Source organism: Centroberyx gerrardi, chromosome 2 (genome assembly GCF_048128805.1).
Source record: "Centroberyx gerrardi isolate f3 chromosome 2, fCenGer3.hap1.cur.20231027, whole genome shotgun sequence".
Classification (NCBI taxonomy): Eukaryota; Metazoa; Chordata; class Actinopteri; order Beryciformes; family Berycidae; genus Centroberyx; species Centroberyx gerrardi.
In genome coordinates this window covers 36,062,885-36,076,421 of record NC_135998.1, presented here as the reverse complement: position 1 = coordinate 36,076,421, position 13,537 = coordinate 36,062,885, and the positions used below count along the sequence as shown (strand labels likewise).

The window sequence follows — 13,537 nt, the reverse complement described above, 5'->3', positions numbered from 1 at the left end:
CCACTGTTAGAATACAGTCAAACCGCCTGTACATCTGTTTATCTGTACATCTGTTTATCTGTACATCTGTCCCGTTCAGGACGGTGAGACACCAGGCAACATTTTGCAGACTCGACCCGAACAGAAAGGAAAACGGCAGCAGCTGCTCAGTGAAATGAGTGTGATCTGTCTCAGTTTCTCTGGTGAGTCTCACTGTCACACACACACACATATCTAACCACAGAGTAAAGCATGTGTTTAATATAAGAAAAATTACAAAATTGGAGCTGCTGCCTTTTTCCTTTGTAGAGAAGAGACGGGGATAAAAAGCTCTGTCCAGACAGGATTAGCATTACAAGACAACCTGGGGAATTCAATGTGATTCTTTACATTGAACGTCAGTAATTTCAATTAATGCTCCGCTCAGAATAAAACTAACAAAACATTATTCCCCCAAATTATCGAGGAGTAAAGCAGCTGCATTACTGCCTGTGAAAAAAATCACTTCTTCTAGTAAAACTAATCCCGCCTGAACAGAGCTGCAGTTCCCACGTTTTGGTTCAAGAGACGCTCGAGGGAAAGATGACAATCCTCAGACTTCCCAAGGAAAGACTGACGTCACCCAGATCAAATCTCTGTGGCTTCCTGGGAGAAACCCGGTGTGGAAAACGTAGCTGGGAGGAGCAGCTTTGGAGCTAAAAAAAACAAAACAAAAAAAAGTAACTAAAGAAGAAAGAGGTGTAATCGTGATTGTAATTTTGTCACGGCAAAATTTTGACTTTGGTACCGATACCAGGTTTCAATTCAAAGACCATAACAACATGGGTGCTAAAAAACAGAATTTAAAAAAAAAAAAAAAAAAGAGTCGTCAAAACTAAAAACTAATTTGAAGTAAAACTAAGTTAGTCATTAGTCCACTGAGGGCTGTTTGAAGACGGGAACTGAAACCGATTCCCTGTCGGACACATTTTCTCTCCCACGCTCCTGCAGTTCTGACTTTGGCTCATTTACACAAAACTGTGTTCGTCTGTTTCGCTTTCTTCTCCCCGTTAACCCCCCGCTGCCTCTCCCCGCTCCTGCAGCGACGCAGATCAGACCAGCGCCACAGAAACGTCCAGAAGGTTTATAACAGATTAAGAAAATCCCAGGAGGAAATGCATCCGTTTATACCGTCTATTATGTACAAACAGCCAGTTCGTCGACGTTAATGCAGCTGCTGAGTTTGCTTTCTTCTTTACAGAGTTGTAATGCGAGTCCGACAGATACTACAGAAAGTTTATCTACAAATCAACTCTTCAGGAATTCATGTAGACAGTCAAATAAATTCTGCTTTGTATCTTTAAATAAAAATCTGTACTCTGGCTGTTGGTTTGTTCATACTAAAAAAAGGCATAAATGCATGAGCTCCAGCGATTTTCTTATTTTTCCAGAATATTCCACTGTTCAGACATTTTACATTTCAGGCATTTATCGGCCGCTCTGATCCAGAGCGACCTGCAGGCAGCGGAGCGGGTGCCTCGCCCCCGGGACACTTTGACGGGACGCTTGGCTGTCGAACCTGTGACCTTCTGGAGAACCTTTGGGCCACCTTGCACCTGGATGTCCCTGATCTGAAAATAAACAGATTTACCAAAACTCCTTCATCCATCAGAGTTTACCGTCCCGCATGCCGGGAGGAAACAAAAGAGAAAATGGCGAGGAGAAAAAAAAAAAAAGAAAAAAAAAAGGAAATCAGCAATTTTCATTAGAAATTAATTGGGACCTTTGCAAAAAATGTAAATCGCCTTAAAAAAATGAAACCTCCCAACCCCTGCTCAGTCTAAACCTCTCATCCCCTTTGTGACATCCGATGAAATCTCTAGGAAAATATCTCTTGCTATATAAACAGAGTCAGTCCTCTCTCTGTACACGGTGGATTTGACATGAAGCACACAGACGGCGTGTCGTCTGTGTTTCTTGGCACCGGGGCAGATGTGTGTATGTGCGGCGGGCGTCAGTCGTCGATGAAGGTGAGCCGGCCCGGTCCCTCGTTCTTCATCCAGCGCCGGTACCTCTTCATCCTCGGGTCCGTCGCCATCTTCACCTTCATCTCCTCTTCCTGCTCCTGTTTGTACACCTGACAAACATCAGGGGGAACAAAAGTTTCACAAACAAACAACGCGGTTAGCAAATTATTGGGCTTAGTATCGTAGGCTTAGTGGTGAGAATTTAAAAAAAACATTATTTTAAGTAATGGTCATAATCATCTAGGATGCAACTGTTCTCATTGATCTTCCTATATAGATTGAATATAGGAACCTTTTTATGGGTAAAGCTCCCAGTGTTTGAATTTTGAAGAGAACTCACTTCCTGAATTCAGTTAATTGAAAGGGAACTGACCCCGACCCCGACTCACTGATACTCGTCTTAACATTATTTTTTTATTATTCTTTTATGATGCTCATATGCACAACCTCGGTTTTCTCAGATTCAAATAAAAATATAATTAAAATTTCCCCAAAAGGTTTATGCAGATCTACAGAAGCCGATTAAAGTTAAAATGCCTCCTCCTCTTTCCTCTTGTTACTGTGGCAGAGTTCACCTACTAACATACAGCTTTCCCAGCTACGTTTTCAATATTACAATGAAAAAAAAATCACCTTTCCACATAAAAAAAACATAGCTGTCAAAAGACGGGTGAATGGATGGAGGAAGGAGGGAAGACAGAAAAAATAAGAGAAAACCAATAAGACCTGAATGAAATGTAGGCAGGCAGGAAGAAAGGAAAGGAGGGGAAGATGGTTGACAGAATGAGGGAGAGAAGGAAAACCCGTAAGTCATGAATCAAAAGGAGGAAGGGTAGAAAGGAAAAAGAGGGAAGGCAAGAAGAAAGAGACAAAAGGAAAGACTGAAGGTAAAAAGATGTTTGAAAGAGAGAGACAGAGAGCGACATCGTCCACGGACCTCGTAGTTTTCTCTGATCCAGAGCCGTTTCTCCAGGAAGGTTTCTCTGAGTTTATCCTCCAGGCTGTCGAACTGAGACTGAGACATCTTCATGTTCCGCCTGAGGAGTAAACAGAGACAAGGTGATGTCAGAGACGTCATGTCCGCCGCCGCCGCCGCCGCCGCCGCCGCCAGGGAAACTCTCTCTCCGTTCATAAGGAGGAGAGAGCAGGAAACCGATGACGTAGAGCAGGGATTCTCCACCTTTTTCATATCAAGGACCCTCATTTAGTCCACATTAGAGCCACGTAGGGCTGAACGATTTTGAAAAAATATCGAATCGCGATTATTTTGACTGATATTGCATTTGCGATATTAGCGGGAATGATGAATTTTTACATCGTTATTCTCATTTTCATTGAAAAACGTATTAAAATGATTATGGTGTGATTTTTGCGCGGATCTGTACCAAACAAAGATGTTTTCTTAAGTCTGTAGAATATGATGTGTAGGCCAGGACATCTCTGCAGCACGACGATATTTAATTTAAAATGGTATTTTGACACACATTTCGCCTTTAACAAATATTGTGCCTCCTGTGATGTGAAAATTGCAGTAGGACATATTAAGATTGCGATAAAATTTCGATAAATTGTTCCGCCCTAGAGCCACGGACCCCTATTTGATGAGATTTTATCTCTTGGACCCAAATCTGAGAATATTTTTATTGTCAGATTTTATTTTGTCCAGAACTCAACTGCTACATTTGCTCCAATTGTGTTAAACTTCAGCATCATTTGATTTTCAAGAAATTAACAATTCATCAATTTTCTGGGGACCACCTGGAACCCGCTCAAGGATCCCCTGGTGGTCCCCGGACCCCACGTTGACGACCACTGATGTAAATAATACTGTGTTCTTGTCTGCTACCCATCCATCTACAACACTTGAGAAAATGATGGTGAACAAGGTGGTGAGACTTTATCCACTGCTAGTTCTCCATCCATCCATCCATCCATCCATCCATCCATCCATCCGTCCATCCGTCCACCTCCTGGTGAAGACTGACCTGATGATGTAGAGCTTCTCCTCGTCTCCGTACTCCTCCCGGCAGATGGTGAAGCGATACACCCAGGAGGAGTACCAGGCCACGTAGGTGGTCAGGTAGTAGGGGAACAGCACGATCTTACACAGCAGGATGTCCGACAGGTTGGGCTTCTGGTAGCCTCCTTTAATATCGATCTTGTTTTTGATGATGTCACGGATCACCTCCTCCTCCTGCTCCCGGATCTCCTCTTTGGAGCGCCGGTTTTTCCCCTTCTCCTTGGTCCGGTTGAGGAGGCCCTGCTGCTTGGCGATCTCCGTCGCCTGGATGCGGTACTTGGGGACGGTCACCAGGTAGTTGATGGCCTCGTTGTAGCTGCTGTGCCAACTGTAGAACTGGGGGAAACAGAAGGAAGTAAGACGGTTAGAGTTAGGGGGTTTGATGATACTCTACATGTGTCTGGAAACCTAACGGAGGGACGCGACACCATGTTTCCACAAGAAACTCCATCATCTGGTGTTTTGATGAAGGTGGGGGGGGGAAACAGGCTCCAGAATCTCCCATTCGGGTTGTAATCCGGTGACCTGGACGGCCGTGGTTTACGGTTTATGGATCACTGCATTGGCTTCCTGTGTGCCAAAGAATTGAGTTTAAAATTATGTTGCATGTCTATAAAGCACTAAATGGTTTAGGACCCAAAATACATTTCTGATCTCCTTTAGTGTTATGAACCCGCCGGACCCCTCAGGTCTTCAGGTGCTGGTCTGCTTCCTGTTCCCAGAGCATGGAGAAGCAGCTTTTCGTTTTTTATGCTCCTCGTGCCTGGAACAAACTTCCAGAACATCTGAGGTCTGCCTCCACTTTACAATCTTTTAAATCAGGGCTTAAAAACCTTTCTGTTCACCAGGGCTTTTTAAGAAATTTAGGGCAACACTCATCTGCTCTGGAATATTTATTCATCTTTTATATTTTCTTTTAAATGTGATTTTAATGCACTTTTCTAATCTTCTTGCACTGTCTTTTTTATCTATGTCTTTATTTTTATTTTATTTATGTAAAGCACTTTGAATTGCCGTTGTGTATGAAATGCTATATAAATAAACTTGCCTTGCTTTAAATAGTCATCACGCTCAAAACGCTCAGCGACCATCCTAGAAGATTCCACTCTCATAGAAACACCTCACCACAGGATGAACTCCAATCACTCAGAATTGCCTTTGAATTTATTGTCATTTCACCTTGACCTCCATGCGGTCCAGTGGACCCAAACTATACCAGGATACTGCCGGCCGCACCGTAACAAAGCTGCCAGAACGAAGCATTTGGGCCAATGCATTTATTTTGTTGTGTGCCATACATGACCACAGGACTTTTTTTTATCCCCGCTGCCTGTGTTCTTCTTGACTCGCAGAAGTTCATTTTTAGGTTTAATAATAATATCCCAACTGTAGCATCCTAAACCTGCCTGATCACGCCGTAGATTGACATCAGCAGTCAACCGATTCAGAGTTGCTTGTCTGTTTTTTCTTGCGTCTCAAACCAACATACCGTAAATCCTCTAATAGTGGCCCGGGCCTTCATTTACCTCGACTGCAGAGGGTACCAGGCCTTTATTGGAAGCAGGCTTATATTAGAGACAGGCCTTTATTTCTAATTCCCTCTGTTTGATAAGTATATTTGCTCATATTTTAGTACGAAGCCTCCTTGTTTTCTGATCTGCTTCTGTTGGGGTTCGTTAGGTAGACGTTTTTTTTGTTACTGCGATGCATTACGATAATTACGGTAAACGACGACGGCACGCTCCGGAGACTTCCGCCGGCCGAGCCGTCTTGTGGCACTTGTACGTTACTACAAACTACAGTTACAAACAGGCACCGGGAGTTTACCGGTATCCACCTTGTTTACATGTAAGCTGAAACTAACTGAAGCTAACTGAAGCTAACTGAACCTGGGCGCCGATATTTTGTTGTGTGCCATACATGGCACCAGGAGCGCGGTGGAGGGAGGAGACGGACACGGTCCAGCCATATACTAGGTTTTGACCTAGTCTTGTTTCCTTTGTTTTTTCCCCCGGTCTGTATTTGAGGCCGGTCTTTATTTGTTCGTGTCGACCACGGCCCCGGCCATTATCGGAGACCCGGCTTTTAATTGACTACAGGCCGCTATTAGAGGATTTACGGTAGGAACGTCTCAATCGACGAACTCCCGTCCACAGCTGCTCCTAGTTGATGATTCTTTTCCCCTCAGATCTCCATCCCAACATCACGCTGGTCCGGTTCCTCATGAAACATCAGCAAGTTGAGGAAAATTCAAGGAAAATTCCAGTCGGATACTCTTATGCCTATAAACCACACCGCATGCGTAACATTTGCGTCTCCGAACTTGTTGCAGCACGTTAAACTGCTGCAGCAGCTCCGTTCTTGTTGCTGCTGGTTGTGTTGAGCCCATCTACATTTGATCTATGTGTAAGTGAACACACTTACCTAGTTTTGCTTATTTTTCCACAAACTCAGGTTGTACAGTGAGGAACATTAATGTACCATCGAAGAGACTTTTTTTTCGAGAGTGTAGGCGTACTGCAGCAAAAACAGAAGCTTCTCAGGCTCCATAGACGACCTCATCTCACCATTTATTTAAGTGACATTGATCATTTGTTTACTGACATGGCGATCAACAGCGATACTAAGCTGAATCTTGGCATTTATTTACATTTATATGGCTCAAATACACAACAGACCGCTGCGTAGTCTGACAAAAATAGAAGCCAAGCGCATGTCCACAGCTGCAGAAGTAAAGGGCTGCGTATCTAGGGGAAAAAAACACAATTCCCCAATATCTAGAATGTGAAATTATTTGTTCTTTATGGTGCAGGGAAGACTTGTCATGGGGAGTCACACTGACAAACCTCTGGGCAGCAGATGGCTGTTTGAGTCTGATGTGTGTGTTATTTGTTACAGCTTGACTGTATATTCTTCATAAAGCTGTTGGTGTTTTTATCTGAGCCGGTGGTCCGGTTGTTGTGTTCCCTCCTGTCTGTTTGAGAACAGTCATCTCCTCTGTATCCAAAATATCGCCACACAACTCAAGTAGTACTTCTTTTGTCTCATTCACATTTTCATCTTCATCTTCATCATTCGCACGCCGCTCATTTGGTTTGTGTTCAGGTTGTTGGTTCTCTCTCTCCTTCCTGGCCTGGTTAGCAGAGACCGGAGAGTGATGATCTCCAAAACGCTCTTATCTCAGCCGTCTGCAGTGTGTACATTGTGCAAGTTCATGTTGCAATGACAATAAAAAATGCTACATCACACCGGCTTAAAGCACTTTGTATCACACTTACTCTTGTGTTTTTCATTTTGGCAGTTACTGATACGTCAGAGTGGAAACTGGCCTCCTGCCACTGGTCAGATGTCGGCACACTTCTGCTGCAGAAGGTAAGTTACTAAACTGAAGCAGACACTTCAGAGTCCTGTTCTATTCTAAACATCCAGCTGGCTGCTAAAAAGTTCCTGCCAAGCATAATGTTTCGTACAGTTTGCACTCATCAAAGTCACAATAATCAAGAGACGTTTTATCAAGAGAGGAGAAAGGGAAAAGGAGGCAGTCGGACATGAAGAGGTGACGTCTTGTTCATGTCGACCCAATGCAGGTTCAGGCTTCGTAATCAAAGCCTGAGAGAATTAATACATGAATGAATTATATAAACACCAGCTGGTGGATGGATGGTTTTATCCAAAACCCAATGAATGCACAGACAGACAAAGCAGGCAAGTAGACAAATACACACATATAAATATATTGTATTTACCATCTTTTCCCTTCTCTTCCCCTCTTGATATAATTTTATTCAACGTGTAGCTGCATTTTTCTTCGTCCTTTCATATATATCAAGGTTCTTTCTTACAGTTTTGTTTTTTTTTAAACTGTCATTGTTTGCTTGTATAAAATCCCTGAACCTTTCATGTTGAAGCCTTAACTGATGTCTGGACTGGTTTTATCTGTCTGGACTGGTTTTATCTGTCTGGACTGGTTTCATCTCTCTCTCCCCAGAACCTTTTGCCTTTGATCTTAACGAGCCTCGTTAGCTGGGACAGCAGAGTGATGCTTAGTGTTTAATCATCAGGATGGAACGGTGCTGGTTTCAGGGGCTCAGACGTGGTTTTGGCTCGGGTGGGTCTGGTTGCAGATCTCATCAATCTAGAAACATGCCGCCTCAAAATAAAGCCTGTTCTCATAGTAACAGTAAGCGTAACGGTAAATGCGATGTGTTCGGCGGTGGCGGCGGCGGCGGCGGGAGGAGAACCAGACGCTCCTACCTGGAAGATGGAGATGGCGCAGATGGTGACCAGGATGACGATCCTCACGTCCACCTTGGGGGCGAGGCGGCGGCGGTAGTAGGCGTAGTAATGGCGGTAATATTCCTCCGGATGGTCCAGCATGTAGTCGTAGTCTTTACGAGAGTCTTCATCCTGCAGGAGGAGGAGGAGGAGGAAGCATTTTAATAAAGTTTTCTAGATCCCTTTTATCCTCATCTCTTTTCTTTATTCTGGTTTCCTTTTATCATTAGAAATATTTTTTATTTAATAACAACAATAATAAGAATAATTATAATAATTTTCCAAAACACTGTACACTGTTACACATGCAAGATAAGATGAAACTTCATTGATCCCCGTGGGAAAGTTCAGACACTGCAGCAGCAAAAGTTTTAGAAATGACTAAAGAAAAAAAAACATAAGCACACAAAATATAACCTAGGCACTAAAAACGGTAAATAGATACAATAAAATAGAATATAAAGAATTGGGGGGGGTATATAAACATGCGCTGCTGGCATGTTAAGTGGAATATAGGTGGGAAATAGTGACGGGAAATTCAATACATCTCAATACAAAACATGTCAGTCCGTCTGTTGTGTCAGGAACATGAATGGTGATATCAGCTCCATGTTATTCTGCTGTCAGGAACATGAATGGTGATATCAGCTCCATGTTATTCTGCTGTCAGGAACATGAATGGTGATATCAGCTCCATGTTATTCTGCTGTCAGGAACATGAATGGTGATATCAGCTCCATGTTATTCTGCTGTCAGGAACATGAATGGTGATATCAGCTCCATGTTATTCTGCTGTAGTAATCACTAATGAGACTCTTGACCATCACAGTTTCACAAGCTCTCCATCCAAATTATATTATTGTCACTTTGTAATGACATTTTTAAATTGTTGTTTACATTCTAGCAGCCAATGGCATCGCTGGAAAGATTTGTACAGAATTCTGCACAGTCAGACTTTGTTGTCACTGAACTTTTATTGATCACATGGTATCCTGGTTGTATTGATACTATTATACTTTATGGATTTCCATGACTGCTTATTAAACCCGCCTCTCTGTTCACCGTCTCACTGTTTGTTTCCCCCTCTTCCTCCTCCAGTCGGATGTTTCTGTTAAGCCTTCTGGGCTTTTTGGATCTCAACTATTTGTTCTCCGTTTTCAGTTTTTAAAATCATTTTCATGTACAAATAATCTGCTCAACGTGGCGCTTTCTCCGCTACTGTGTCAGTGATGAGTCAGATCTACAGGGAAGGTCGTCAGGGTTTATCACCTCTCTCTCCAGAGCATCACCACTTCTTTCTCACAGTTATATTGTTAAGACTGATTTACTCTACAGTCACCAGTCTGGACGTCCTGACTGAATGTTCTGTGTTTCATTCTCTTAAAGACATTTTGATCTAAAGGCTTCTGCTTAAATGCTTGAAATGAGTTTCTTAGACAAATATAAATAGCGAAGTTGATCCTATGTATGAATTTCTTTCCAAAGCCTTTGTCTTTCCATCAAGGCAAAGAATCTAAAATATAAGATAGTTTTGATTTGTTTAACACTTTTTTGGTCGCTGCCTATTTCCATTTGTGTTATTTCATAGTTTTGAGTCGTTACTGTTATTGTAAAATGTGGAAAATAGTAAAAAATAAAGAAAAATGTTTGTGTGCAAACTTTAGACTGTTAGTGTTTTGGTTTCAGTGGAGATTTTTAGCGTCTGATGGTCTGAATGTTTCAGAGGCTTTTCCACCCCGACAAGAAGAAACATTATGGAGGAAAAAATGCAATACTTTTTTTTTTGCATCATTTTTTGGCATGAAAATAGTCTTAGACTTTAAAGATAGTGACAAAATATTCGCTATTGGCAGCTTCAACCCATAAATATAATCAATATCTGCCTTCAAAACCCATATTGGTCTTTCCCTACAGCACACAGCTCTGGACGTTTCAGCATATAGACTAGAGCTGGGCGATAAATCAATATTATCGTTCAATTTATCGCCTTTCAGTGAATCATTTGGTGATTTTTGATATCATGACACACAATTCTGCGGTCTAAACTGATGATAACAAGCTAATGTTATTTAAAAACTGACAAAATGAGGTATGAATCATTGTAAGTAACATTATTTGAAAATGTCAGTCTTGTTTGTCTTCCTCTAGACTCCTGGATATTCAGAGCAAACCAAAAGTTAAGCACCATGTTCCAGCAGTAAAACACCAAATACCACAACTGCGTAAAATCACTTTCTGCAGCAAACTGCTGAAACGACTTGGTGAGCGGACGAGTGTCTTCCCGTCAACAGAAGTTTGCTTCAGCAGATGTTTAAACAGCCAAACGTCCCGCTTCAGGACTGGAAGAAAGTGACACATCAGCAAAACAAACTTGACGTCAGCAGGAGTTCGTCTAACTTTAATCTCCATACCTTCCACACTAAACTACTCCCATGACTTCTTCCATTACTGTTATGTATCTATTCATATTTGTATTACATCATTAACATTATTTTCAATGTGCAAGTACAGACTTTGGATCAAACATCTCAAGTATCAGCAGACAAAACTAAACAATCCTCATGAAAAAGAAGTCAATATGTTACTAAACATTTTCCTGTTTTCCAGATACATCTATTATCATTTACAGACTCGGGCAGCAACTAACAATTATATTCATTATCAATTAATCTAGTGATTGCTTTTGGATTAATTGATTTAACCATTTAATCTATAAAATGTTAAAAATAATGACAAATACCCATCACAAGTTCCCAGAGCCCAAAAACCCCCCAATTCATTTTATGATATGAAATGGAGAAAAGAAGCAAATCTTAGCATTCATGAAGCTGTAACCAGCAAATCTTTGGTGTTTTTATTTGTTAAATGACTAAATCGATTAAAATGAATTACCAAAATTATCAAATATGTTTCTGTTAATCGAAAAACTTTAAAATATTCATTAAAATAGCTTTTAAATAAAATGTGCTTGTTGTCATCAGTTCAGACAGCAGGATTGTCATGATTTCCCCAAATCACCAAATCACCACCATACGAGTCACTGAAAGACCAGAAACCGGAATATTGAATTATAACCCAGCCCTACTGCTGTTGCATCTTATTTTTCCCTATAGTGATATTATAGGAACATTACAGTGGGACCACAGGAGGTAAAACAAGTCACACAGTAAGTTACTGTAAGGAATACTATAGGAAAATTACTGTGGTACCTTAGGAGGAAATGAAAGACACACAATACGTCCATGTAACTAAATTACAGTGGAACTACAGTAGACTCCTATAGAGAATTAATAAAGACTCTACAGGTCCCCATAGTAATATTATAGGAATATTTTAGTGATAACACAGGAGATGAAAAAGTCACAGTCTAAGGTCCTATAGGAATGTAACAGAGACACCATACGGCATCATGAGTCCCTGTGAACAATATGACAGTGGTTCCACAGGAGGTAAGAGACCCAGGAAGTGACTATAAGGAATCCTGTAGGAAGAGGAGGAAGTCCCACAGCAAGTCTCTGCAATAAAGTTACAGTGAAACCATAGCAGACTCCTATAGGGATATAACAGTGAAACCATAAGAAACCATAACTCACTATAGGAAGATTAGAAGAATATTATAGAGAAACTACAGGAGGTAAAGACACACAGCAAAGTAAAGACACAGCAAGGTAAATATACACAATAAGGTAAAGACACACAGCAAGGTAAAGACACACAGCCAGGTAAAGACACACAGCCAGGTAAAGACACACAGCAAGGTAAAGACACACAGCCAGGTAAAGACACACAGCCAGGTAAAGACACACAGCAAGGTAAAGACGCACAGCAAGGTAAAGACACACAATAAGGTAAAGACACACAGCAAGGTAAAGACACACAGCAAGGTAAAGACACACAGCAAGGTAAAGCCAATAAGGTAAAGACACACAGCAAGGTAAAGACACACAGCAAGGTAAAGACACAATAAGGTAAAGACACACAGCAAGGTAAAGACAATAAGGTAAAGACACACAGCAAGGTAAAGACAATAAGGTAAAGACACACAGCAAGGTAAAGCCAATATGGTAAAGACACACATGAAGGTAAAGACACACAGCAAGGTAAAGACAATATGGTAAAGACACACAGCAAGGTAAAGACACACAGCAAGGTAAAGACACACAGCAAGGTAAAGACACACAATAAGGTAAAGACACACAGCAAGGTAAAGACACACAATAAGGTAAAGACACACAGCAAGGTAAAGACACACAATAAGGTAAAGACACACAGCAAGGTAAAGACAATATGGTAAAGACACACAGCAAGGTAAAGACACAATATGGTAAAGACACACAGCAAGGTAAAGACACACAGCAAGGTAAAGACACACAGCAAGGTAAAGACAATATGGTAAAGACACACAGCAAGGTAAAGACACACAGCAAGGTAAAGACACACAGCAAGGTAAAGACACACAGCAAGGTAAAGACACACATGAAGGTAAAGACACAGTAAATTTCTATAAGCAGTACCACAGGAACATCACAGAGTTAAACTATCTCTCTCTCTGTATAAAACACTACAGGATCAACTGACTGTTCCCGTTAACTCTCCGGTTTCCACCGACCTTTAACGTCTCGTACGCGGTGGCGACCTGCAGGAACTTCTTCTCGGCGGACTCCTGGGTCTCCCCGGGCAGATCCGGGTCTCCTACGCGGAACCGGTCCGGGTGATACCGGCGGGCCAGCTGCCGGTACGCCCGGGCGATCTCCGCCTTGGAGGCCTGCCGGTCGACGCCGAGCACGTCGTAGCAGACCTCGGTCCCGCAGTACAGGCCCTCGATCAGCGCGCTGGCCGCCGGCAGGGACGACAGGGAGAAAAGCAACACGACAAACCGCCACGACGACGCCGCCGCCGCCGCGCGCCGACACACACGGCGCCCATGCTCCGCGGGCGCAGCCATCTCTCGCTATGCGACCGACCGACCGGGCACCGGAGTCGCGCGCTGTTTGCCTCATCGGCACGCGCCTGAGCTTCGATTTGAGCTGGCCGGTTATATCCGGGACGGAGGGATGACGCGACATCGAAGATCGTGTGTTTCGAGCGATGAGTAGGTGTAGAAACGGTTTAGTGACTAGTAATGATCTGATTGGGCAGTTATTCAGCCAGCAGACGGCGGTAATACAGCGAACAAGGATGTGAACCGCCGGTAAAAGCAAAGAAGAAGAAGACAGGATGAATCATACGGAAGCCCTGAAGGGGAAGAAAGGGAGCA

General features: G+C 42.5%; 1 protein-coding gene across 1 annotated transcript; it reads right to left on the bottom strand.

The window, feature by feature from the left end:
- Positions 1–1,971: 1,971 nt before the first annotated feature.
- dnajc25 (DnaJ (Hsp40) homolog, subfamily C, member 25) lies at positions 1,972–13,225 on the bottom strand. The gene is made up of 5 exons (XM_071925592.1): positions 12,890–13,225; positions 8,260–8,412; positions 3,971–4,341; positions 2,923–3,022; positions 1,972–2,095 (listed from the first exon to the last, which is right to left on the bottom strand). Exons 1-5 carry the CDS (start codon positions 13,223–13,225, stop codon positions 1,973–1,975), a joined length of 1,083 nt encoding a protein of 360 aa, XP_071781693.1. The 3' UTR covers position 1,972.
- Between the last annotated feature and the right edge of the window lie 312 nt (positions 13,226–13,537).